Source organism: Corythoichthys intestinalis, chromosome 6 (genome assembly GCF_030265065.1).
Source record: "Corythoichthys intestinalis isolate RoL2023-P3 chromosome 6, ASM3026506v1, whole genome shotgun sequence".
In the NCBI taxonomy this organism is placed as follows: domain Eukaryota; kingdom Metazoa; phylum Chordata; class Actinopteri; order Syngnathiformes; family Syngnathidae; genus Corythoichthys; species Corythoichthys intestinalis.
In genome coordinates, this window is record NC_080400.1 from 2,593,341 (window position 1) to 2,616,938 (window position 23,598).

At 38.4% G+C, this 23,598-nt stretch overlaps 1 protein-coding gene across 1 annotated transcript in view; it reads left to right on the plus strand.

Annotated features, from left to right (window-relative positions):
• dlc (deltaC) overlaps positions 1-22,721 on the plus strand; it is a 95,416-nt gene extending 72,695 nt beyond the window's left edge. Inside the window, exons 8-10 of the mRNA XM_057838239.1 lie at positions 7,327-7,987; positions 12,199-12,304; positions 22,169-22,721. Of these exons, the coding sequence (XP_057694222.1) occupies positions 7,327-7,987; positions 12,199-12,304; positions 22,169-22,174 (773 nt within the window). The 3' untranslated portion in view covers positions 22,175-22,721. The remainder of the gene's footprint in view (positions 1-7,326; positions 7,988-12,198; positions 12,305-22,168) is intronic.
• Positions 22,722-23,598: the final 877 nt, after the last annotated feature.

The window sequence follows — 23,598 nt, forward strand, 5'->3', positions numbered from 1 at the left end:
CTGCTCGGCAGCCACCCTCCACAAATGTTTTACATGTCGGTTGGCCCTCCTCCTCTAAGCCGCGGCCGTCTGTAACTTTTCCGTAGCTGAAGTATTCCAATATCGGTGATTTTGTTTTCTTCGATGGGGGAAAAAGTTCAGGAGTTTCACCTCCTCCAGCCATCGTGTCACACAGGACAACAACCGGTGGGGGGTCGGTTGAGCTTTACAGCTGCAAGCGAGGGATTTCTCCATACATTTTTGGGACATAAAAAATAGCTAATACCCTAGGGACGGTATGACAGATTTTTTTTTGCGGTTGTGCAAGGTGTTTTATTAGATGGGACTTTGCAAGGCAAAGGCCGAGATAGTAAAATTCCTTTTTACGCCGCACAGCCCAAACCACTAGTCCGACCTTCACTGTTTGAATATCAAAATGACCAGACTTTTTGCACGATGCAGGGAATTTTTCGGATGGGCCCCCCAAATTTTCCATTTGTCCGTAAATGTGGGTTTTTTGAAAAATAAATAAATAAATAAATAAATAAATGTTTTCAAAATGTATCTTGTCCTTCAAAATGTATCTTGTCCTTCAATTTTTGACCTAATCTCGCACATTTTAAACATAAAAAATTCCAGGACGATAAGGGGCATAAAAGATATAAAATCCGCCAGAAGCTTTCCCATTCATTTCTAATGGGATGCCATTGACAGCCATGTACGTCCAAATTTCCCATTCATTTTCAGTGGCTGAAAAACATAGGTCCTTATGATTTGGACCATTTACCATTGACATGAAACTGGCACCCAAGTCAGTCGATGCCATTGACGGCCATGCACGTCCATGCCATTGATGTCTATGTATGTCCAAATTTCCTATTCATTTTCAATGGCAGAAGAACCCTGTGTGATTGTGATTTTTGACCAAAAACGTACTATTACAGCCCATTGCCATTCAACTGACGCCATAATTCGATGCCATTAGCAGCCATGCATTGGGCCAGTTTTGGTTTAGTGGTCTGATGATGCTTAAGGCATAAATATAAAAGCATACATTTTGATCTGTTTTTTAAAAAATGCCATCTAAATGAGAAGACATTTTGAATGGAAATTCAGGTTTTAGCTTGTTAGCTTAGGTATATCGATTTTGAAGTTGTGGACAAAAAAAAAAAAAAAAAAAAAGATTTTTCAAATTCTATAAGGTTCGGTTAATGCACATGTGAAACTCATAGGGTTTCAGTACCTTTAGCAAGGTTAAGAACCACTGCCTCAAAACAAGTTAAATTCCCTTGTTTTCAGTGTAAATCTACTCGAAACCAGAAAAATAGCGAGCTGAACATAAGCTTAAAAGACTTCTTTGAAGCAATAAAAAGTATATTTAATATTTCAAAAGCTTTGAAAGGTCAGAAATGGTCTTAATTGAAGAATAGTTGTTGTTCAAAGCCAATTTTTCTTGTTTTGGGTGAAAAATAACCAATTTTAGCTGTCCTAAAGCAACACTAGGTAACTTTTCAAGCTAATAATATGACAGACAACTAGTTGAATGACACCTCTTTTACATCTCGGGGGAGTCTGTATCGCTGTCATTGGCACTAATCAACTTTGAGTGGTGTGGCCCTGCCACACACAAAAAAAAACTACAAATGTGCTGACTACTTTACGGCATAGCCACATGTTTGCTAACCGTCATATGCTATTGTTTAGCCATAATCGGATTTATGACCTTATTACTATTCATCCTTCACTCAGCCGCTGGAAACTAAATGTTGTTTAAGCCATCTGCAGGCGACCAGGAGCTCATGATTTTACGACACTGTGCGGTGTGCGCTGGTCCTCGTGGGAAACGCAGTCTTCCTTAAGGCAAAACACTACCGCTTTTGTCCACTGGCGCCGCTAAAATCAACCGAAACTGAAAACTTACCAACTGTTGCTTTAATATGAACAAATACTAGTAGTCTCCAGGTTATGACGGACTCCACTTACGCAATTTTGACTTTACGACGCTGGAGTCTCGTCCGCCATTTTGTCTCCAGTCATTTCTTTTTAAATCTACATAAACAGTACCTTATTGCTGTAGCACACATATGTACACTTATGTTCAAAACAACACGCATTTTAACAATAAAACACCTGGCACAAAGCAATTAGTGTTCAAACGTCTATCTCGTCTGATCAAAATTAGCTTAATTTGCCTAGCAAAAATCCGCTAGCTTAAATGCTACAAAGGCTAACATATTAACAATTTTCATACCAAATCACTCACACGCAACTCCACAAACCATCGCTTTAAACTTAATTACCAATGCATACACAAACATATATTAGCGGAAACAACTTACAGCCTCAAAAAGGCCAAACCAGAGTGCAGCTATCCTTTATCCATGTCAGATGTCTGATTCTGCTTCTCAGTCATACAAGACGACAGTCCAGCCAGATGCAACGCTGCCACCAGAGGGCGGTGTATAAAATACTTTTTGTCTTTTTGGTTAGTTGATTTTTTTAAAGGGTTATTTGCGACTTACGCGGAAATTCGGGGTTACGTTGCCGGCATAGGAACGCAACTCGTTTGTAACTACCTGTAGTAATATTTAGTTAAAGTAAGTGCAATAATCTGACGCGTTAATCTGTTAAATAGTCTGTAAAACTCAAAACAAGGTTATTTGACAAGATTTAAGAAAGAAATCCCGATTAAGACATTATAAAATTTGCAGTGTTGAAGAGATTTTGATAGCCTTGTAGCTAGCTTTGCTAGCTTAGTGAGAACAGAATCGTTTTTTGTTGTCATTGCGAACTACGGTTCCATGCAAACGTACATCGAGATACGACGTAGCTTAGCAATTTGAGGCCTGATAGCTATTTTTCAAGTATCCCAAACAAAGCGCATTTAACAAGGTTTCCTCGACTGTGACGTGTGCGTCTCCGTCCACTGAACTGCATGCTTATACTACCTGCTACTGGACGCGCTCAGAGTTTGCCACAAAAAAAAAAACGCTGACTGCTACCGAAACACGGAACAAAAACATTTTGGAAGATATTTGCGTACTGTATGTTGATGATTATCGATTAGCATCTTAGCAAAAATAGCATTTCCCATCGCAATGCTACTATTACTCCGCAACTTTTGGGCTACACTAGAGTCGTTACATTCTACATTAGATTAGATTGGATTGGATTTGTTGCTAGCTTTGCTAGTTTCACCAATCAGACGAAACTATACAGTCACATGACCACCCAGTAGCTTATCTATAATGGCGCCGTAAAAATAAAACTATTTGACATACTTCTGTAAAATTTTCTGGTCTGAATTCCATGATTTTTGAGTATTTCATTGGCCTAACATGGTTATGTTATAGGTTATAGTACAGTAGGATAATAATAGGTTATATAGATAAGGGGTGTCAAACTCATTTTGAGTGGCTGTTAGATCTCATGTGGGCAGGACAAATTTATTTTTGGCTAAATAGGTGAGCTCACTGGTCGCCATTGATGTCGAGTGCCTACAGTGGCGCTGGAAGATGAGCATTCACAGCCAGTTCTTCAACTGTAAGTCAATTGGACATCTGTCGTTTTCAATGAGTTAATTTTTCGTCACTTCCTGTCAATTTTGATCGGGGCCCTGGTGAACCCCCGAGCACCTACAAACTCATTCATACCTCCGGGGAGAGTCGGAACGGGCCCGTACAGACCTGGGCAAACTCACCCTTGATTTTAATGCACCACACTCTGAGGTTGTGGGATGGTTGGGACCCATTGGGGGGGCGGGCGGGACCCCCCCGTATGCCTCCTCATGGCAGGCCCCGCCATTCCCGCACCTCTTTTAACACACCACATATATCATACACCACGGCGGATCTTCGGCGACGGGTGGGCGGCTGGGTACAACTTCCATGTGGCGGTCCCACTGCTCTCCTGTTTTAATGCATACACGGCACTACCCTTCCCACACAATCCTATCGCTGTGCTGGGTAACAAGCTGCGGACCTTCAGCTATAGTAATAGGGCGGCAGGTGGGTCCCAGACTTTCTCTCTATGGCGTGGCTCCTGGTGTCGCCTGCTCTGGCTGGGGATCCTGCCCTGCCCTGCGCTTGGTGGGACGTTGCGGTTCCCGCGGTGTGTCCTGCTGGGTGGGGGGCTGCAGTGGTGATGGTGGTGGGGTTGGTGACGCGTCCCCTCGTCCCGTCCCTGAAGGCTGGTTGAAGGGGACGCAGATGGCTCGGGGGACCACCCTGGATCCCAGGGGGGAGCCTTGCTGGGCTGCGGGAGGAGGGATGGGGCTGCGCTGGCACGCTACACCCAACCCCATGCGGCATTTCCATTCGTCTGCAGGACTATCACATGTCTGATGGGATTCACGCATTACTAGGTGTAATTAGACACACTCAAGTAGTAAAACTCAGTGTCAGGATTAGCGATCAGATAGCATAGAATAGTCATACCAGCATACCTAGACTTACAAGGGATTCAAACAAATACTGGGTATACACCTCATATGGCTGATTTGTGTACACTCCACCCCTCCCAATCACTTATCTTTCTGACTCCCCCCCGTCTTTTTCCTTGGTCCTCAGGCGCCCCACATGGTGTCATCTAGAAATACAACTCGCTAATGAATTGAAATGAATTCAACAATAGTAGACGTCCAATCCGTTTGTAGCAGGAATCTGGCAGTGAATGAACGTTTGCCATCCCTCCCATTTCAAATGGATTGGACATCTACCACCATCTATGGAAGCCATTGAGATAGCAACAGTAGATAAAAATGGGAAAATAAACTCGTGTATTTCTGATCTGTATATAAGTAAAGGATGCTTAACTAATTAGTTGCCATTGATGGTGCTAGACGTCCAATCCATTTTGATTGGGAGGGGTGAACGAACGTTCTTTCAAAATGGATTGGACGTCCTAAAAAATTCACAGCTAATCCTTTCAGTTTAAATGAATCGAACATCTACCGTTGTTAATCATATTAACTTAACATGAAAAGAGAGAATGTCATTGCCACCGATGGGATCATTGACCCTACCAATATGGCTGCCACATAAGCGAGAGTGTGTCAATGCTGCAGCATTATTATAAAATGCATTAACAACAAGGAAGATGTTTTTGTTGGGATTTGTTACTTGTGCCAAGTTTTTATGAATTAGGAAGTTGCCAAATGACTTAACCATGTTTGAAAAGTAGATTTTTTTTTTGCTAACATGCTAAGCTAACATCTTGAAAAGGTTTTTTTTTTTTGGAAGTCAAGCTACATGCATATGTTACGGCAAAGTGTGGTAATAATGTGACTCATGCATGTATATTTTTTAAAACCTGCGTTTTTATATGAAATATATATATATTTTTTAATTATTATTTAAGTTAATAAATAAAATAATTATTAAAAAAAAAAAAAAAAGTGTGGCTTCCATGTATTTTTGCGATGGACAGTAAAAAAAAATGTAAATAATTTTCAATTAAATCAAATAATTATTGGAAAAATAATTTGAAAAAATACATAAATGCACAGTAAAATCTATATAAAACAATACTAAAATTAAAATTAACAAAAATAAATAAAATGATTTAAAAATAAAGTAGTAAATTTAAAAAAATAACTTTTTTTTGCCAGCGTATATTTTAACCTGAGCACATTTAAATATTGATATAAAAAATAATATATAAAAATAATATAAAAATAATTTTAAGAATATTGATAAATAAATATATAAATATATATAATATAAATAAAATATTACATTTATTGATTAAAAAATGTGAATAAATTTTACATACATTTAAATAAATTTTTGAAAATGAATAATTACGGCTTTTTGGGTTTTGTTTGTATGGCCTAACCTAGCTCAAGCTAATGATAACTTTTTTCAAAAAGTGAATTTAGCAACATTAGTTCCTTTTTTTGTTGTTTTGCAGAATCCTTGTACAACAAAATGTTCTACAGAACAGTTCTTATTCCCTAAACTAGCTTGTTTTGAAGGTTTTTAAGGTTAAGCTAAATTCAGCATGTTTCTGGCTGACTAAGTTAGAATGTTTTGACGGAGTCTTTTGAAGCTAGAAATGCTAAGTCATGCCTTTGTATGCTAATGTATTGCTAAATGTGTTTTGAAAGGGTTTGTATGCCAAGCTCGCACATTTTGCATGTTTTTTTAAAGTTAAGGTGCTAAGTTTATTGAATTGCTGAGGCTAACATGCTAAGCTACAATGTTTTGACATTGGTTTTGAAAGTAAAAATGCAAAGGCATGCCTTTTTAAGCTAATGTGGTGCTAAATAACGTCTTTCAAAGTGTTTATCTGCTAAGTTAGCATACTTGGAATGTGTGTTTTTTGAAAGTGCTATTACATTGTACTTCTGAGACTAAGATGCTAAGCTACAATGTTTTAATGGTGTTTTTGAAGGTAAACATGCTAAGGCATGCCTTTCTAAGGTAATGCAGTGCTAAATAACATATTTTGAAAGTATTTTTTGCGCTAAGTTAGCATATTTTGAATGTGTTTTCTAAGGTTAAAGTGGTAAATTCATCATATTTACGAGGCTAACATGCTAAATTACATAAGATGTTTTTTTAATCGCTAAGTTCATCATGTCAAGGCTAACATGCTAAACTCCAATGTTTTGATTATGTTTTTGAAAGGTAATATGCTAAATTATTGTCTTTTGATATGTTTTTGAAGGCTAACATGCTAAATTCTTGACTTTTAAAATGTTTTCAAGGCTAACATATTAAGTTAATATGTTTTGATGTTTTTTGAAGGCTAATATGCTAAATTCACGTCTTTTGAGGATTTTTTGAAGGCTAACATGCTAATTCTTGTTTTTTTAGATGTTTTTTGAAGGCTAATATGCTAAACTCACGTCTTTTGAGATGGTTTTCAAGACTAACATGCTCAATTCTTGTCTTTTAAAATGTTTTTGAAGGCTAACATACTACGTTGGTATGTTTTGATGATGTTTTTTTTGAAGGCTAATATGCTATACTTCCGTGTTTTGAGATGTTTTTGAAGGCTAACATGCTACATTCTTGTCTTTTTAGATGTTTTTGAAGGCTAACATGCTACATTTTTGTCGTTTAAAATGTTTTTGAAGGCTAACATTAAGTTAATATGTTTTGAATATGTTTTATTGAAGGTTAACATGCTAAATTGTCTTTTAAAATGTTTTTGAAGGCTAACATATTACGATTGTACATTTTGAGGATGTTTTATGAAGGCTAATATGCTAAATTCTTGTCTTATAAAATGTTTTTGAAGGCTAACATATTGAGTTTGTATTTTTTTTGTTGGCCGATATGCCAAAGTAAGATGTTTGGAAGTATACTTAAGAGCTTTTTGTGTGTGTGGTTTTCCCGCTAGGTGGCGAGTGTGTGGACTCAGGCACTGATGCGGTGATGTGCCGCTGTCGCCCAGGCTTCGCGGGCCCTCTCTGCGAGACCAATGTGGACGACTGCGCCAGCAACCCTTGCCGTAACGCCGGCACCTGCACGGACGGCGTTGCCGACTTCACCTGCACGTGTGCCCTGGGTTTCGCCGGCAAAGACTGCTCCCTGCGCTCCAACCCTTGCGACCGTTTCCCGTGCCACAACGGCGGGCGCTGCTTCGCTCACTTCTCGGGGCCCGTGTGCCAATGCCCGCCGCAATTCATGGGGGCGCGCTGCGAGTACGACGTGGAGCCACAGGTGTTGCCCACCTCGCCCGCCCCGCCACGGGACGCCTTCTCCGCCGCGTTGGCCGCCGCCTGCGTCTTGGGCGCGCTGACATTGAGCCTCCTGGCCGCCGCCAGCGTTTTCGTGCTGCGGCAACTGCGCCGCGGGAAGGAGCTGGCGGCCATGTCGGCGTCCGTCAAGAACGACCTGGAGGCCGTCAATAACCGGGCGGCGCCCGGAGGACGCGGCAAAGTGTGCAACAAGGAGGCCGCGCTGGGCTGGGGCGGAACTGAGCGCGGAGCTGTCGTCAAAAACAAAATGGCCGCCGACTCCAACCTGGCCAAGGAGCGACAAGACGACAAGTCGGGCAGGTAATGAATGTTATATTTTTAATAAATTTGTTTTAAATCCATCATCTCAATGGCAACCAATGAGTTAATATTAGATGCCAGGTCAAGTTGTTTACATTTTCCAGTTTTGGGGGCATTTTTAGGTCACTTCCTGTTATGTGGGATCACTTCCTGTTACTTTTGGGACATTTACGGATCATTTCCTGTTAATTTTAGGAAATTTCTAGGTCACTTCCTGTTGATTTCGGAGCATTTATAAGTCATCATTTTGGTATTGGCTCACTTCCTGTTAATTTTGAAACATTTTACGTTCACTTCCTGTTAATGTTGGGATATTTACAGATCATTTCCTTTTGATGCAAGTAATTTCTAGGTAAATACGGGGCATTACTAGATCACTTCCTGTTGATTTCAGGCATTTTTAGGCCACATCCTGTGGATATTGGCTCACTTCCTTTTAATCTTGAGACATTTCCAGGTCACTTCCTGTTGATGTCAGATCACTTCCTGTTGATACAAGTAATTTCCTGGTAATTACGGGGCATTGCTTGGGCACTTTCTGTCAATTTTGGGGCATTTTTAGGCCACATCCTGTTGACATTGGCCCACTTCCTGTTAATTTTGAGACATTTCCGGGTCACTTCCTGTTAAATTTTGGGACATTTACAGATCATTTCCTCTTGATAGAAGTAGTTTCCTGGTAATTACGGGGCATTGCTTGGTCAGTTCCTGTCAATTTTGGGGCATTTTTAGGTAACACCTTGTTGACATTGGCTCACTTCCTGTTAATTTTGAGACATTTCTGGGTCACTTCCTGTTAATTTTGGGACATTTTCGGATCATTTCCTGTTGATACAAGTAATTTCCAGGTAATTACGGGCATTACTAGGTTACTTCCTGTTGATTTGGGGACAGTTTTAGGTCACATCCTGTTGATATCAGGTCACTTCCTGTTAATTTTGGGACATTTCTGGGTCACTTCCTGTTAATTTTGGGACATTTGCGGATCATTTCCTGTTGATACAAGTAATTTCCAGGTAATTACGGGCATTACTAGGTTACTTCCTGTTGATTTGGGGACAGTTTTAGGTCACATCCTGTTGATATCAGGTCACTTCCTGTTAATTTTGGGACACTTCCAGGTCACTTCCTGTTAATTTTTGGAACTTTACAGATCATTTCTTGTTAATTATAGGGAATTTCCCTTTTAATTTGATAATGGCTTTTATCTTTTTAATTGTAAGACTTTTCCAGGTCACTTCCTGTTAGCGTTGGTCATTTCTGAATCGCCTATTGATTCGTGGATATTTCTATGCCCCTTCCTGTTAATATCAGGTCGCGCCCTGTTAATTTTGGGACATTTGCAGGTCATTTCCTGTTAATTATGGGACATTTCTTGGCCACTTCCTGTTGATTTTTGGGCAGTTTAATTTCACACCCTGTTGATATTTGCTCACTTCCTGTTAATTTTGGGATATTTGCAAGTGCCTTTAAAATTTTTAGGCTTTTATGGGTCACTTCCTATTGATATTGGCTCATTTCCTGTTCATTTTGAGACATTTACAGGTCACTTCCTGTTGACAATAGATCACTTCCTGTGTATTTTGGGGTATTTCTAGGTCCCTTCCTGTTGATGTTTGTTCACTTCCTGTTGATTTTGGGATATTTGTAGTCAGTCCCTTTTATTTTTTTAGTCATTGTTGGGCCACTTCCTATTAATACTGATTGATTTCCTGTTAGTTTTGAGACATTTACTTCACTGTCACTTCCTGTTTATTATGAGGCATTTCTTGTCCACGTATTTTTATGTAGCGTCCTGTTGATATTTGCTTACTTTCAGTTAATTCTGGGATATTTGCAGGTCCCTTTAAATTTTTAGGCATTTCCGGGTCACTTCCTGTTGATTTCGGGGTATTTCTAGGTCACAGCATGTTGATATTTGTTCATTCCTGTTAATTTTGGGAAATTTACGTATAATTTCCTGTTGATACAAATAATTTCCTGGAAATTACGGGGCATTACTAGGTCACTTCCTGTCAAATTTTGAGCATTTTTAGGTCTCATCCTGTTGAGATTTGCTCACTTTCTGTTAATTTAGGGATATTCGCAGGTCCCTTTAATTTTTAGGCATTTATGGGTAACTTCCTATTGACATTGGCTCGTTTCCTGTTAGTTTTGAGAGGTTTATAAGTCACTTCCTGTTGATCACAGGTCACTTCCTGTTGATTTGGGGGTATTTCTAGGTCACATCCTGGTCATATTTGTTCATGTCCTGTTGATGTCGGGATATTTGCTGGTCCCTTGTAATTTTTAGGCATTTATGGGTCACCTTCCTATCGGATCATTTCTTGTTTCTTGTTTTTGTTTTTTTTAGACATTTACAGGCCACTTCCTGTTGATTTGTGGTATTTCTAGGTCACATCCTGGTCATATGTGTTCACTGCCTGTTGATTTTGGGATATTTGCAGGTCCGTTTTAATTTTTAGGTTATTTATGGGTCACTTCCTATTGATATTAGCTCATTTCCTGTTAGTTTTGAGACATTTACAGGTCACTTCCTGTTGAATTTAGGGCATTTCTAGGTCACATCTTGTTGACATTTGCTCACTTCCTGTTAATTTAGTGGTATTTGCTGGTCCCTTTTAATTTTTAGGCATTCATGGGTCACTTCCTATTGATATTGGCACATTTCCAGTTCATTTTGAAACATTTACAGGTCACTTCGTGTTGATTTGAGGGTATTTGCAGTCAGTCCCTTTTCATTTGTAGTGGTTCATGGGTCACTTCCTAATGATATTGACTCATTTCCTTTTAGTTTTGAGACGTTTCAGGTCACTTCCTGTTGATGTTTGTTCACCTCTTGTTGATTTTGGGATATTTGCAGGTCCCTTTTAATTTTTAGGTATTTGTAGGTCACTTCCTGTTAATTTTGGGACAATTACAGATCATTTCCTGTTGGTACAAGTCATTTCCTGTTAATTATGGGGCATTTCCTGGCCACTTCCTGTGTATTTTGGGGTATTTCTAGGTCACTCCCTGTTAATATTTGTTTACTTCCTGATAATTTTGGGATATTTGCTGGTCCCATTTAATTTTTAGGCACTTATGGGTCACTTTCTATTGATATTGGCTCAGTTCCTGTTAGTTTTTAGACATTTACAAGTCACTTCCTGTTTATTATGGGGAATTTTCTTGCCACTTCCTCTTGATTTTTGGGCATTTTTATGTCACATCCTGTTGATATTGGCTTACTTCCTGTTGATTTTGGGATATTTGCAGGTCCCTTTTAATTTTTTGTCATTTATGGGTCACTTCGTATCGATATTGGCTCATTTCCTGTTAGTTTTCAGACATATACAAGTCACTTCCTGTTGATTTTGGGGTATTTCTAGGTCACCTCCTGTTGATATTTGTTCACTTCCTGTTAATTTCGGGACATTTACGGATCATTTCCTGTTGATGAAAGTAATTTCCTGGAAATTACGGGGCATTACTAGGCCACTTCCTGTTGATTTTGGGGTATTTTGATATTTGCTCACCTTCCGTTAATTTTGGGATATTTTGCAGGTCAGTCCCTTTTATTTTTTTTGGCATTTATGGGTCACTTCCTATTAATATTAGCTCATTTCATGTTAGTTTTGACATGTTTTCAGGTCAATTATTGTTGATTTTGGTGTATTTCTAGGTCACATTCTGTTGATATTAACGTCCTATTAATTTTGGGATATTTACAGATCACTCCCTTTTAATTTGTAGGCATTTATGGATCATTTCCTATTGATATTAGCTCCTGTTTATTTTAGGATGTTTACAGATCACTTCCTCCTGATTTTGGAGATTTCCAGGTCAATTTCTATTGATTTTTGAATCACTTACTGTTCATGTCAGGACAATCTCCGGGCACTTCCTGTTGTTTTTTTTTTCATCTTAGGTCACTTCCTGTTTATATTGGCTCAATTCCTATTAGTTTTGGGACATTTCCGGGTCATTTCCTGCAGCTTTTGAATCACTTTTTGGTGAATTTCTTGAATTTAAAAGGAAGAAAATCAACTCTCAAACTCATAGTATTTCAATGAGTCCCCCATACAGGGTTAAATGAATGTAAATTGTTTTCTTTTAGAGAAAAACATTTTTTTTTGTGGGTAAGTAAACGCTTCATCTTTTTGTCTTGAAAGCTGTTGCAGGCGCTAACGCGTTCTGTTTGTTGTTTTTGTGGGGGATGGGCTGTTTAGAGTGAAGTGCGATTCGTCCTCGGCGCTTCATTTGCTACAAGACGTCCGCTATCAGCCCGTCTTGGTGGTCCCCGAGCAGCTGGAACACTGCGTCTTTGCCACGGAGGTAATAACCGCACAAAAAAACACTACACCAACGTGCCCTTACAATTTAATATGATTAAAAAACATAATTCTCTTGTATTTCGTTATTTTTATTAATTCTACAAATGGATTGGAAGTCTACGGCAGCCAATGAGTAAATAGCAGATGCTATGGCATTGATAAAATATCCTTTTAACTAGTTATGACTAGGGTTGTTCCGATCATGTTTTTTTGCTCCCGATCGTTTTAGTTTGAGTATCTGCCGATCCCGATATTTCCCGATCCGATTGCTTTTTTTTTTTTTTTTGCTCCCGATTCAATTCCAATCATTCCCGATCATTTTTTCCGATCATATACATTTTGGCAATGCGTTAAGAAAAAAATGAATAAAACTCGGACGAATATATACTTTTAACATACAGTACATAAGTACTGTATTTGTTTATTATGACAATAAATCCTCAAGATGGCATTTACATTATTAACATTCTTTCTGTGAGAGGGATCCACAGATAGAAAGACTTGTAATTCTTAAAGGATAAATGTGACTTTGTATATTGTGACTAAATATTGCCATCTAGTGTATTTGTTGAGCTTTCAGTAAATGATACTGTAGCCATTTAACTGTTCTGCCCAAATGCATGATGGGAAGTGCAACCATGACTTAGCGTAGTGGCACCAATTGATATATCTTCTCTGCGTTGGGAAGTAACATAGGGTGTTAAGGAAAAGATCAACCACGACCGTTCTTCCCCACATTGCTTCCCACTATATTTCTAATTATTGAGAGAGGGATTTTAAGGCTCTAGCCAATTAAAAAGAGGCTCCAAAGACTGCCAAAATTCTCTCTACTCATTTTACGCTGCCTGTTAACTCTATACAGTGCCTTGCAAAAGTATTCGGCCCCCTTGAATCTTGCAACCTTTCGCCACATTTCAGGCTTCAAACATAAAGATATGAAATTTCATTTTTTTGTCAAGAATCAACAACAAGTGGGACACAATCGTGAAGTGGAACAACATTTATTGGATAATTTAAACTTTTTTAACAAATAAAAAACTGAAAAGTGGGGCGTGCAATATTATTCGGCCCCTTTACTTTCAGTGCAGCAAACTCACTCCAGAAGTTCAGTGAGGATCTCTGAATGATCCAATGTTGTCCTAAATGACCGATGATGATAAATAGAATCCACCTGTGTGTAATCAGGTCTCCGTATAAATGCACCTGCTCTGTGATAGTCTCAGGGTTCTGTTTAAAGTGCAGAGAGCATTATGAAAACCAAGGAACACACCAGGCAGGTCCGAGATACTGTTGTGGAGAAGTTTAAAGCCGGATTTGGATACAAAAAGATTTCCCAAGCTTTAAACATCTCAAGGAGCACTGTGCAAGCCATCATATTGAAATGGAAGGAGCATCAGACCACTGCAAATCTACCAAGACCCGGCCGTCCTTCCAAACTTTCTTCTCAAACAAGGAGAAAACTGATCAGAGATGCAGCCAAGAGGCCCATGATCACTCTGGATGAACTGCAGAGATCTACAGCTGAGGTGTGAGAGTCTGTCCATAGGACAACAATCAGTCGTACACTGCACAAATCTGGCCTTTATGGAAGAGTGGCAAGAAGAAAGCCATTTCTCAAAGATATCCATAAAAAGTCTCGTTTAAAGTTTGCCACAAGCCACCTGGGAGACACACCAAACATGTGGAAGAAGGTGCTCTGGTCAGATGAAACCAAAATTGAACTTTTTGGCCACAATGCAAAACGATATGTTTGGCGTAAAAGCAACACAGCTCATCACCCTGAACACACCATCCCCACTGTCAAACATGGTGGTGGCAGCATCATGGTTTGGGCCTGCTTTTCTTCAGCAGGGACAGGGAAGATGGTTCAAACTGACGGGAAGATGGATGCAGCCAAATACAGGAACATTCTGGAAGAAAACCTGTTGGTATCTGCACAAGACCTGAGACTGGGACGCAGATTTATCTTCCAACAGGACAATGATCCAAAACATAAAGCCAAATCTACAATGGAATGGTTGAAAAATAAACGTATCCAGGTGTTAGAATGGCCAAGTCCAAGTCCAGACCTGAATCCAATCGAGAATCTGTGGAAAGAGCTGAAGACTGCTGTTCACAAACACTCTCCATCCAACCTCACTGAGCTCGAGCTGTTTTGCAAGGAAGAATGTCAGTCTCTCGATGTGCAAAACTGATAGAAACATACCCCGAGCGACTTGCAGCTGTAATTGGAGCAAAAGGTGGCGCTACAAAGTATTAACGCAAGGGGGCCGAATAATATTGCACGCCCCACTTTTCAGTTTTTTATTTGTTAAAAAAGTTGAAATTATCCAATAAATGTTGTTCCACTTCACGATTGTGTCCCACTTGTTGTTGATTTTTGACAAAAAAATTACATTTCATATCTTTATGTTTGAAGCCTGAAATGTGGCGAAAGGTTGCAAGGTTCAAGGGGGCCGAATACTTTTGCAAGGCACTGTATATAAGGAAAACGGCGCCATTATAGATTGAATGCGACAATGCGTGAGTGGGTCGTGCAGCGCCTGCGTTAATTGCATTAAATATTTTAAAGTGATTAATTAAAAAAAAATTAATTACCGCCGTTTACGCGATAAATTTGATAGCCCTACTTTAAGCCAAAACTAAAGCCTCTGGATGAATGTAAGACATTTTGTTTGTAACGTTAAATACAATTAGAAAACGATTTAATTAAAATTAGGGCTGTCAAAATTATCGCGTTAACGCGCGGTAATTAATTTTTTCAATTGATCACGTTAAACTATTTGACGCAATTAACGCACATGTCCCGCTCAGACAGTATTCTGCCTTTTGGTAAGTTTTACAGCAAGGTTTTTTGTGCTGTCCAACAGCGAACTCTTGTGGTCGCTTTGCGACATGGTTTATTGCTTTCTTGCCAGTTCAATGTGGCTGCACGACGTCTCGGGCTGACGCCTACGTTGTAATGTTGTGCTTATATGATCCTTGGACAAGATTTGTCCGTAAGTATGGTTGTTGTGAAGAATGTACATATTTTGTTAGTAAGCGAAATGTTCTATTTTTTGTATGAGACGCTTTCTGTTTATGTTTAGTGAACCTGTATAGCGTGCTAAGCTAACGTTGTTGCTAATGCAATGCTTGTGTACTTTTTGTAGTTTTACGACAGTCTTAAGAGGACAATGGTTTGAGGCCATTTTATTAATAAATCAGATGAAAAAGGAAGAAGTCTGATTATTAAGGCGTCGTTCACTAGCTGTCTAGCTTTGGAAAAAGTAGACGCTTCGGAGTGAGGACAGCATAGACAGACTTAAATGACAGTCGAGTGAAATGCCCACTACAGTCCTTATGTACCGTATGTTAAATGTATATATCCATCTTGTGTCTTATCTTTCCATTCCAACAAATTATTTTACAGAATATATATATAATTTACAGAAAAATATGGCATATTTTATAGATGGTTTGAATTGCGATTAATTGCGATTAATTACGATTAATTAATTTTTAAGCTGTAATTAACTCGATTAAAAATTTTAATCGTTTGACAGCCCTAATTAAAATATATATATATTAAAAAAAGGCATGTCCGATATTTTTTTGCCGATTCCGATACTTTGAAAATGACGTGATCGGACTCGATCGATCGGGACATCTTTAGTTATGACTTTATTTTTTATGTCAATGCATTGACTTTGATGGAAACGTTGCCCCTACCAACATGGCTGCCCTGAGGCCATTTTGTTAAGGGTGGTGAATGATGGTACTGCCATGAATTTCCTAGAGTTTATCACTAATAGACGTCCAATCCATTGGAAGCGGGAGGGTGGCAGTACAGTGTTATTAAAAAGTGTCTAAACCTTTTGGAATTTCTCACATTTCTGCATAAAATCCCTATCAAATGTGACATGATCCTTGTCAAAATCACACAGATGAAAAAACTGTCTGCTTTAACTAAAACCACCCAAACATTTATATTTATTATTATATTATATTATATATATATATATGTTATATTATATTATTATATATATATATTTTTTTTCCTATGTTTGTCTGTTTTGCACAGAATTTTGCCAAGTTTGCCTTGACTTTTTTAATGTACGATTTACTCGTTTGCACTGAATGTTTTACAAATAAATATCAAGGCGGAGTATTATAAAGATTGCTTTACTAGTTAAAGATGTCCCGATCGATCGAGTCTGATCACGTCATTTTCAAAGTATCGGAATCGGCAAAAAAATATCGGACATGCCTTTTTTTAATATATAGATATTTTTTAATTAAATCGTTTTCTAATTGTATTTAACATTACAGACAAAATGTCTTACATTCATCCAGAGTCTTTAGTTTTGGCCTAAAGTAGGGCTATCAAATTTATCGCGTAAACGGCGGTAATTAATCTTTTTTAAATTACTCACGTTAAAATATTTAATGCAATTAACGCATGCGCTCCACGACCCACTCACGCATTGTCGCGTTCAATCTGTAATGGAGCCGTTTTACTTATATATAGAGCTAACAGGCAGCGTAAAATGAGTAGAGAGAATTTTGGCAGTCTTTGGAGCCTCTTTTTAATTGGCTAAAGCCTTAAAATCCCTCACTCAACATTAGAAATATCGTGGGGAGAAATGTGGGGAAGAACGGTAGTGGTTGATCTTTTTCTTAACACCCTATGTTACTTCCCAACGCAGAGAAGATATATCAATTGGTGCCACTACGCACGGTCATGGTTGCACTTCCCATCATGCATTTGGGCAGAACAGTTAAATGGCTACAGTATCATTTACTGAAAGCTCAACAAATACACTAGATGGCAATATTTAGTCACAATATACAAAGTCACATGTATCCATTAAGAATTACAAGTCTTTCTTTCCGTGGATCCCTCTCACAGAAAGAATGTTAATAATGTAAATGCCATCTTGAGGATTAATTGTCATAATAAACAAATACAATACGTATGTACTGTATATTGAATGTTATATTCGTATATTAGTTTTATTCATTTTTTTTCTTAATGCATTGCCAAAATGTATATGATCGGGAAAAATTATCGGGAATGATTGGAATTGAATCGGGAGCAAAAAAAAAGCAATCGGATCGGGAAATATCGGGATCGGCAGATAATCAAACTAAAACGACCGGGATCGGATCGGTAGCAAAAAAAACGATCGGAACAACCCTAGTTTTCATATTTCACTTCCTGTTGACATTTGCTTACTTCCTGTTAGTTTTTGGATATTTGCAGGTCCCTTTTAATTTTTAGGCATTTATGGGTCACTTTCTATTGAAATTGGCTCAGATCCTCTTAGTTTTGAGACGTTTCAGGTCACTTCCTGTTGATTTTGGGGTATTTCTAGGTCACAGCATGTTGATATTTGTTCACTTCCTGTTAATCTTGGGACCTTTACAGATCATTTCCTGTTGATATAAGTAATTTTTTGGAAATTATAGGGCATTACTAGGTCACTTCCTGTCAATTTTTGGGCATTTTTAGGTCACATCCTGTTGAGATTTGCTCACTTCCTGTTAATCTAAGGATATTTGCAGGTTCCTTTCATTTTTAGGCATTTATGGGTCACTTCCTATTGATATTGGCTCATTTCCTGTTAGTTTTGAGAGGTTTATAAGTCACTTCCTATCGATATCAGGTCACTTCCTGTGTATTTAGGGATATTTCTAGGTGATATTTGTTCACCTTCTGTTAATTTTGGGATATTTGCAGGTCCCTTTTAATTTTTAGGCATTTATGGGTCACTTTCTATTGATATTGGCTCAGTTCCTGTTAGTTTTGAAACATTTACAGGTCACTTCCTGTTTATTATGGGGCATTTCTTGGCCACTTCCTGTTGTTTTTTGGGCATTTCTATGTCACATCCTGTTGATATTGGCTCACTTCAAATATCAAGCGGGAGGGTGGCAGTATAGTGTAATGAAAAAGTGTCTGAACCTTTTGGAATTCCTCACATTTCTGTAAATAAAATCCCCATCGAATGTGACATGATCTTTGTCAAAACCACACAGATGAAAAAACAGTGTCTGCTTCAACTAAAACCACCCAAACATTTATAGGTTTTCATATTTTAACGAGGATAGCATGCAAACAATTAGGGCTGCAGCTATCGATTATTTTAGTAGTCGATTAATCGATGAACTAGTAAGTTCGAATAATCGAGTAATTGGATAGGGAATATGAAAAATTAAAATACCTCAGCTGAGCCTTAAACAGTAGAAAAAAATGAATGCGGATCTGAGTACAACAAGAGAACAATTGGCTAACTTACATAGCAAAGGTCCGCTAGCTTCACTGCTATAAAATGCTATGTTTTTTGTTTTTGTTTTTTTTGTTTGTTTTTTTTTTACAATGCTTTAAACAAACGGTTCACATATTCCCACAAAAAACGGCTAAATATGCCTATAAACTAAATTATGAATGCATAAAAAACATTATCTCAAACAAAAACTTTGCATATGTTGGTCTTAACAGGGAGCAGTTGGATTCACCCATTTGAAATTAGGCAGACCAGAGGGCAGTGTATCCACCCGAATCAATAAAACTAAATGCAAACACTTTCAAAACAAACCATTACAACGCCACTTTAATTAAACGAATACTCGAAGCAATAAAATTCGAATATTTTTCTCTAAACGAATACTCGAGTTAATCGATTAATCGGTGCAGAACTACAAATAATGACTGAAGGGGGAAAAATAAGTCTGCCCTAAGGAGACTTAAAGAGCAATTGAAACCAATGTTTACCAAACATTTTAAGTCAGGTGTGTGCCCAATCACTGATGAGTGGTTTAAAACTGCCCTGCCCACCATAAAACACACACCTAGTAAGAAATGTCTTGATCGGGTTGGTCGGTCAGTCAAAAGAGCTGTCTGAAAACCTGCAATCTTTGTATAAAGCTTGGAAAGGGTACAAAAGCATCTGTAAAAGTCTGGATGTTCATCAATCAAAAGAGAAGTTGTCTACAAATGGAGAGGGTTTGGCACTGTTGCTTCTCTCCCAAAGAGTGGCCGTCCACTAAAGAAGATGCCAAGAGTTCAGCGCAGAATACTCGGAGAGGTAAAAAGAACCCTAGAGTGTCTGCTAAAGACTGACAGAAATCAATGGCACTGTCCAATATCTCAACTATATGTAAAACAATGGCCCAGACTCCACGGAGGAAACCTCTGCTGTCTACAAAAAAACATTGTTGCTCGTTTGATGTTTGTAAAAACGGCACTTGGACACTCCACAGAAGTTTTGGCAAAATATTTTATAGACTGGTGAAACCAAAGTTGAATTGTTTGGGGGTAACACACAACGTCATGTACAGTGGGGAGAACAAGAATTTGATACACTGCCGATTTTGCTGGTTTTCCCACTTGCAAAGCATGTGGAGGTCTGTAATTTGTATCATAAGTTCTCTTCAACTGTGAGGGACGGAATCTAATACCAAAAAACAGATAATCACGTATGATTTTTAAATTATAAATTTGCATTTAATTGCATGAAATAAGTATTTGATACATCACAAAAATTGAACTTAATATTTGGTACAGAAACCTTTGTTTGCTATTACAGATACCAAACGTTTCCTGTAGTCCTTGACAAGGTTTGCACACACTGCAACAGGGATTTTGGCCCACTCCTCCATGCAGATCTTCTCCAGAGCCTTCAGGTTTCGGGGCTGCTGCCGGGCAACACGGACTTTCAGCTCCCTCCATAGATTTTCTATCGGGTTCAGATCTGGTGACTGGCTAGGACCTTAAGATGCTTCTTACGGAGCCACTCTTTAGTTGCCTTGGCTTCGTTGTCATGCTGGAAGACCCAGCCACGACCCATCTTCAGGGCTCTCACTGAAGGAAGGAGGTTGTCAGCCAAGATCTGGCGATACATAGCCCCATCCATCCTCCCCTCAATACGGTGCAGTCGTCCTGTACCCCTGGCAGAGAAGCAGCCCAAAAAAAATGATGTTTCCTCCTCCATGTTTCACGGTTGGGATGGTGTTCTTGGGGTTGTACTCATCCTTCTTTTTCCTCCAAACACGACGAGCCGAGTTTGGACCAAAAAGTTCCATTTCGGTCTCATCCGACCACATGATCTTCTCCCATTGCTCCTCTGGATCATCCAGATGGTCAGTGGCAAACTTCAGACGTGTCTGGACATGCACTGCCTTCAGCAGCGGGACCTTGCGTGCGCTGTCGGATTTGAATCCATGACGGCGTCATGTGTTTTCTTCAAGACTCTGGTTCCGGCTCTCTTCAGGTCATTGACCAGGTCCTGCCGTGTAGTTCTGGGCTGATCCCTCACCTCCCTCATGATCAGTGATGCCCCACGAGATGAGATCTTGCATGGAGCCCCAGAACGAGGCAGATTGACCGTCAACTTGAACTTCTTCCATTTTCTAATAATCGCTCCAGCAGTTGTTACCTTCTCACCAAGCTGCTTGCTTATTTTCCTGTAGCCCATCGTAGCCTTGTGCAGGTCTATTATTTTATCCCTGATGTTCTTACACAGCTCTTTGGTCTTGGCCATTGTGGAGAGGTTGGAGTTTGTTTGTTTGAGCATGTGAACAGGTGTCTTTTATACAGGTAACAAGGTCAAACAGGTGCAGTTACTTCCGGTAATGAGTGGAGAACAGGAGGGGTTCTTAAAAAAGAACTAAGAGCCGAAATATTTACTAGTTGGTAATGTATCAAATACTCATTTCATGCAGTTAAATACAAATTTATTATTTAAAAATGATACAATGTGATTTTCCGGATTTTTGTATTAGATTCCGTCCCTCACAGTTGAAGAGAACTTATGATACAAATTACAGACCTCTACATGGCTTGCAAGTGGGAAAACCAGCAAAATCGGCAGTGTATTAAATACTTGTTCTCCCCACTGTATGAAAGAAAATGGAACAGCTCACCAACATCAACACCTCATTCCCTGCGTCAAGCATGATTTGGGGCTGTTTTGCTGCCTCGGGGCCTGGACAACTTGCAATCATTAATGTAAAAATGAATTCAAAAATTTTGCAGGAAAACCTGAGGCCGTCTGTCAGACAGTTGAAGCTGAAAATAGGATGGATGATCATCCAAAATCAACTTCAGAATGGGTTCAGAAGAACAAAATACACGTTCTGGAGTGGCCAAGTCAAAGTCCAGACTTGAACCCCATTGAGATGCTGTTGTTTGACCTAAAGACAACGATTCATGCCAGACATCCCAGGAAGCTGACTGAACTACAGCAGTTTTGTAGGGAAGAATGGGCCAAGATTTGTCCTGATCGATGTGTCGGACTGGTCTGTAGCTACATGAAGTGTCTGGTTGAAGTTGTTGCTGCCAAGTGGGGGAGGGGGGCACAAAATATTAAACGCGATGGTACACTTGTCCACCTTCTGTCATTGTTTGCGTACTATTAAAATATGAAAACCTATGAATGTTTGGGTGGTTTTAGTTAAAGCAGACACTTTTTTTTCCATCTGTGTGATTTTGACAAAGATTAGATCACATTTGATGGTGATTTGATGCAGAAATGTGAGAAATTCCAAAAGGTTCTCTCATACCACTGTAGTTCAGGCATTTGCTGCCAACCCTCCCACTTGAAATAAATTAGACGTCTATGGCTGTCAATGACATCCAATGAGTCAAACAGTGTCTGACCAACATTTAAAATTTAGTATTATTAGAAAAATATAAATTTGTATCTCTATATAATTTTTTTTTAAAAAAACACCATAAAATATATATTTTTTTTAATCCAGTATCGAAATTGGTGCATAACCAATTATTATTATTGCTGTTTTTTTTTTTTTTTTTTTTTTTTTTTTTTGAAGCATTTCAATTTGTATACTTACACGTTTTTGTCTTTTGATGTCGTTGCAGGTTTGACGTCAAACCATGGAAAGTTTTGGATATTGAACAAGACGTTTTGAAATGATTTTTAAATTTTTTTTATGCCGACTGAATGTTGAATGTTGTTGCCACTCTTGCACTTTTTCCAATCATTGCCAGGATCGCGCACGCTGCGCATGGCGACGATCCGCCTAGTAACAAAAAGGTGCCTTCCTTCATCATCATTGTCTTTCATCTTCATCCCAAAGTTGTGTGTGTGCTCTCTCGGGTGTATTTTGAGCATGTTAATTTAAGACCATGCAATGTGTGTACAGTTTTATTTAATTTGTACATAAACTTGTACAGAATTTATATTTAATAAACACAATCACTAAGTATATTTTCATAAATAAATGTCAAAATCTAATTGGAGTGTGTGTCTTTTTTTAGTTTGACTTCTGTTTCGGTGGTTAATTTGTTGTTTGACCTTTAGAATGTGCTGTTTTTACATTTAGCACACAGTGACTTTAGCATATTAGCATATATATTGACTTTTCCGTTTCAGTGTTTAATTTGATGTTTGACGTTTAGAATGTGCTGCTTTTACATTTAGCACACAGTGACTTTAGCATATTAACATATATATAGACTTTTCTGTTTCAGTGCTTCATTTGATGTTTGACCTTTTGACCTTTAGAATATGCTGTTTTTACATTTAGCACACAGTGACTTTAGCATATTAGCATATCTCGACTTTTCTGTTTGTGTTTCATTTGATGTTTGACCTATTGACCTTTAGAATATGCTGTTTTTATGCTGTTTTTACATTTCACACATAGTGACTTAAGCATATTAGCATATACGTCGACTTTTCAGTTTTAGTGTTTCATTTGTTTGACCTTTTGACCTTTAGAATAAGCTGTTTTTACATTTAGCACAGAGTGCCTTTAGCATATTAGCATATCTATAGACTTTGCTGTTTCAGTGTTTAATTAGATGTTTGACCTTAATAATGTGCTGTTTTTACATTTTACACATATTGACTTTAGCATAATAGCACATACATAGACTTTCATTTGTTTGACCTTTTGACCTTTAGAATAAGCTGTTTTTACATTTAACACACAGTGACTTTAGCATATTAGCATATATAAACTTTTTTGTTTCAGTGCTTCATTTGATTTTTGACCTTTTAGAATGTGCCGTTTTTACATTTAGCACACAGTGACTTTAGCATATTAGCATATCTCGACTTTTCTTTTTGTGTTTCATTTGATATTTGACGTATTGACCTTTAGAATATGCTGTTTTTATGCTGTTTTTACATTTCACACATAGTGACTTAAGCATATTAGCATATACGTAGACTTTTCAGTTTCAGTGTTTCATTTGTTTGACCTTTTGACCTTTAGAATAAGCTGTTTTTACATTTAGCAGAGTGCCTTTAGCATATTAGCATATCTATAGACTTTTCTGTTTCA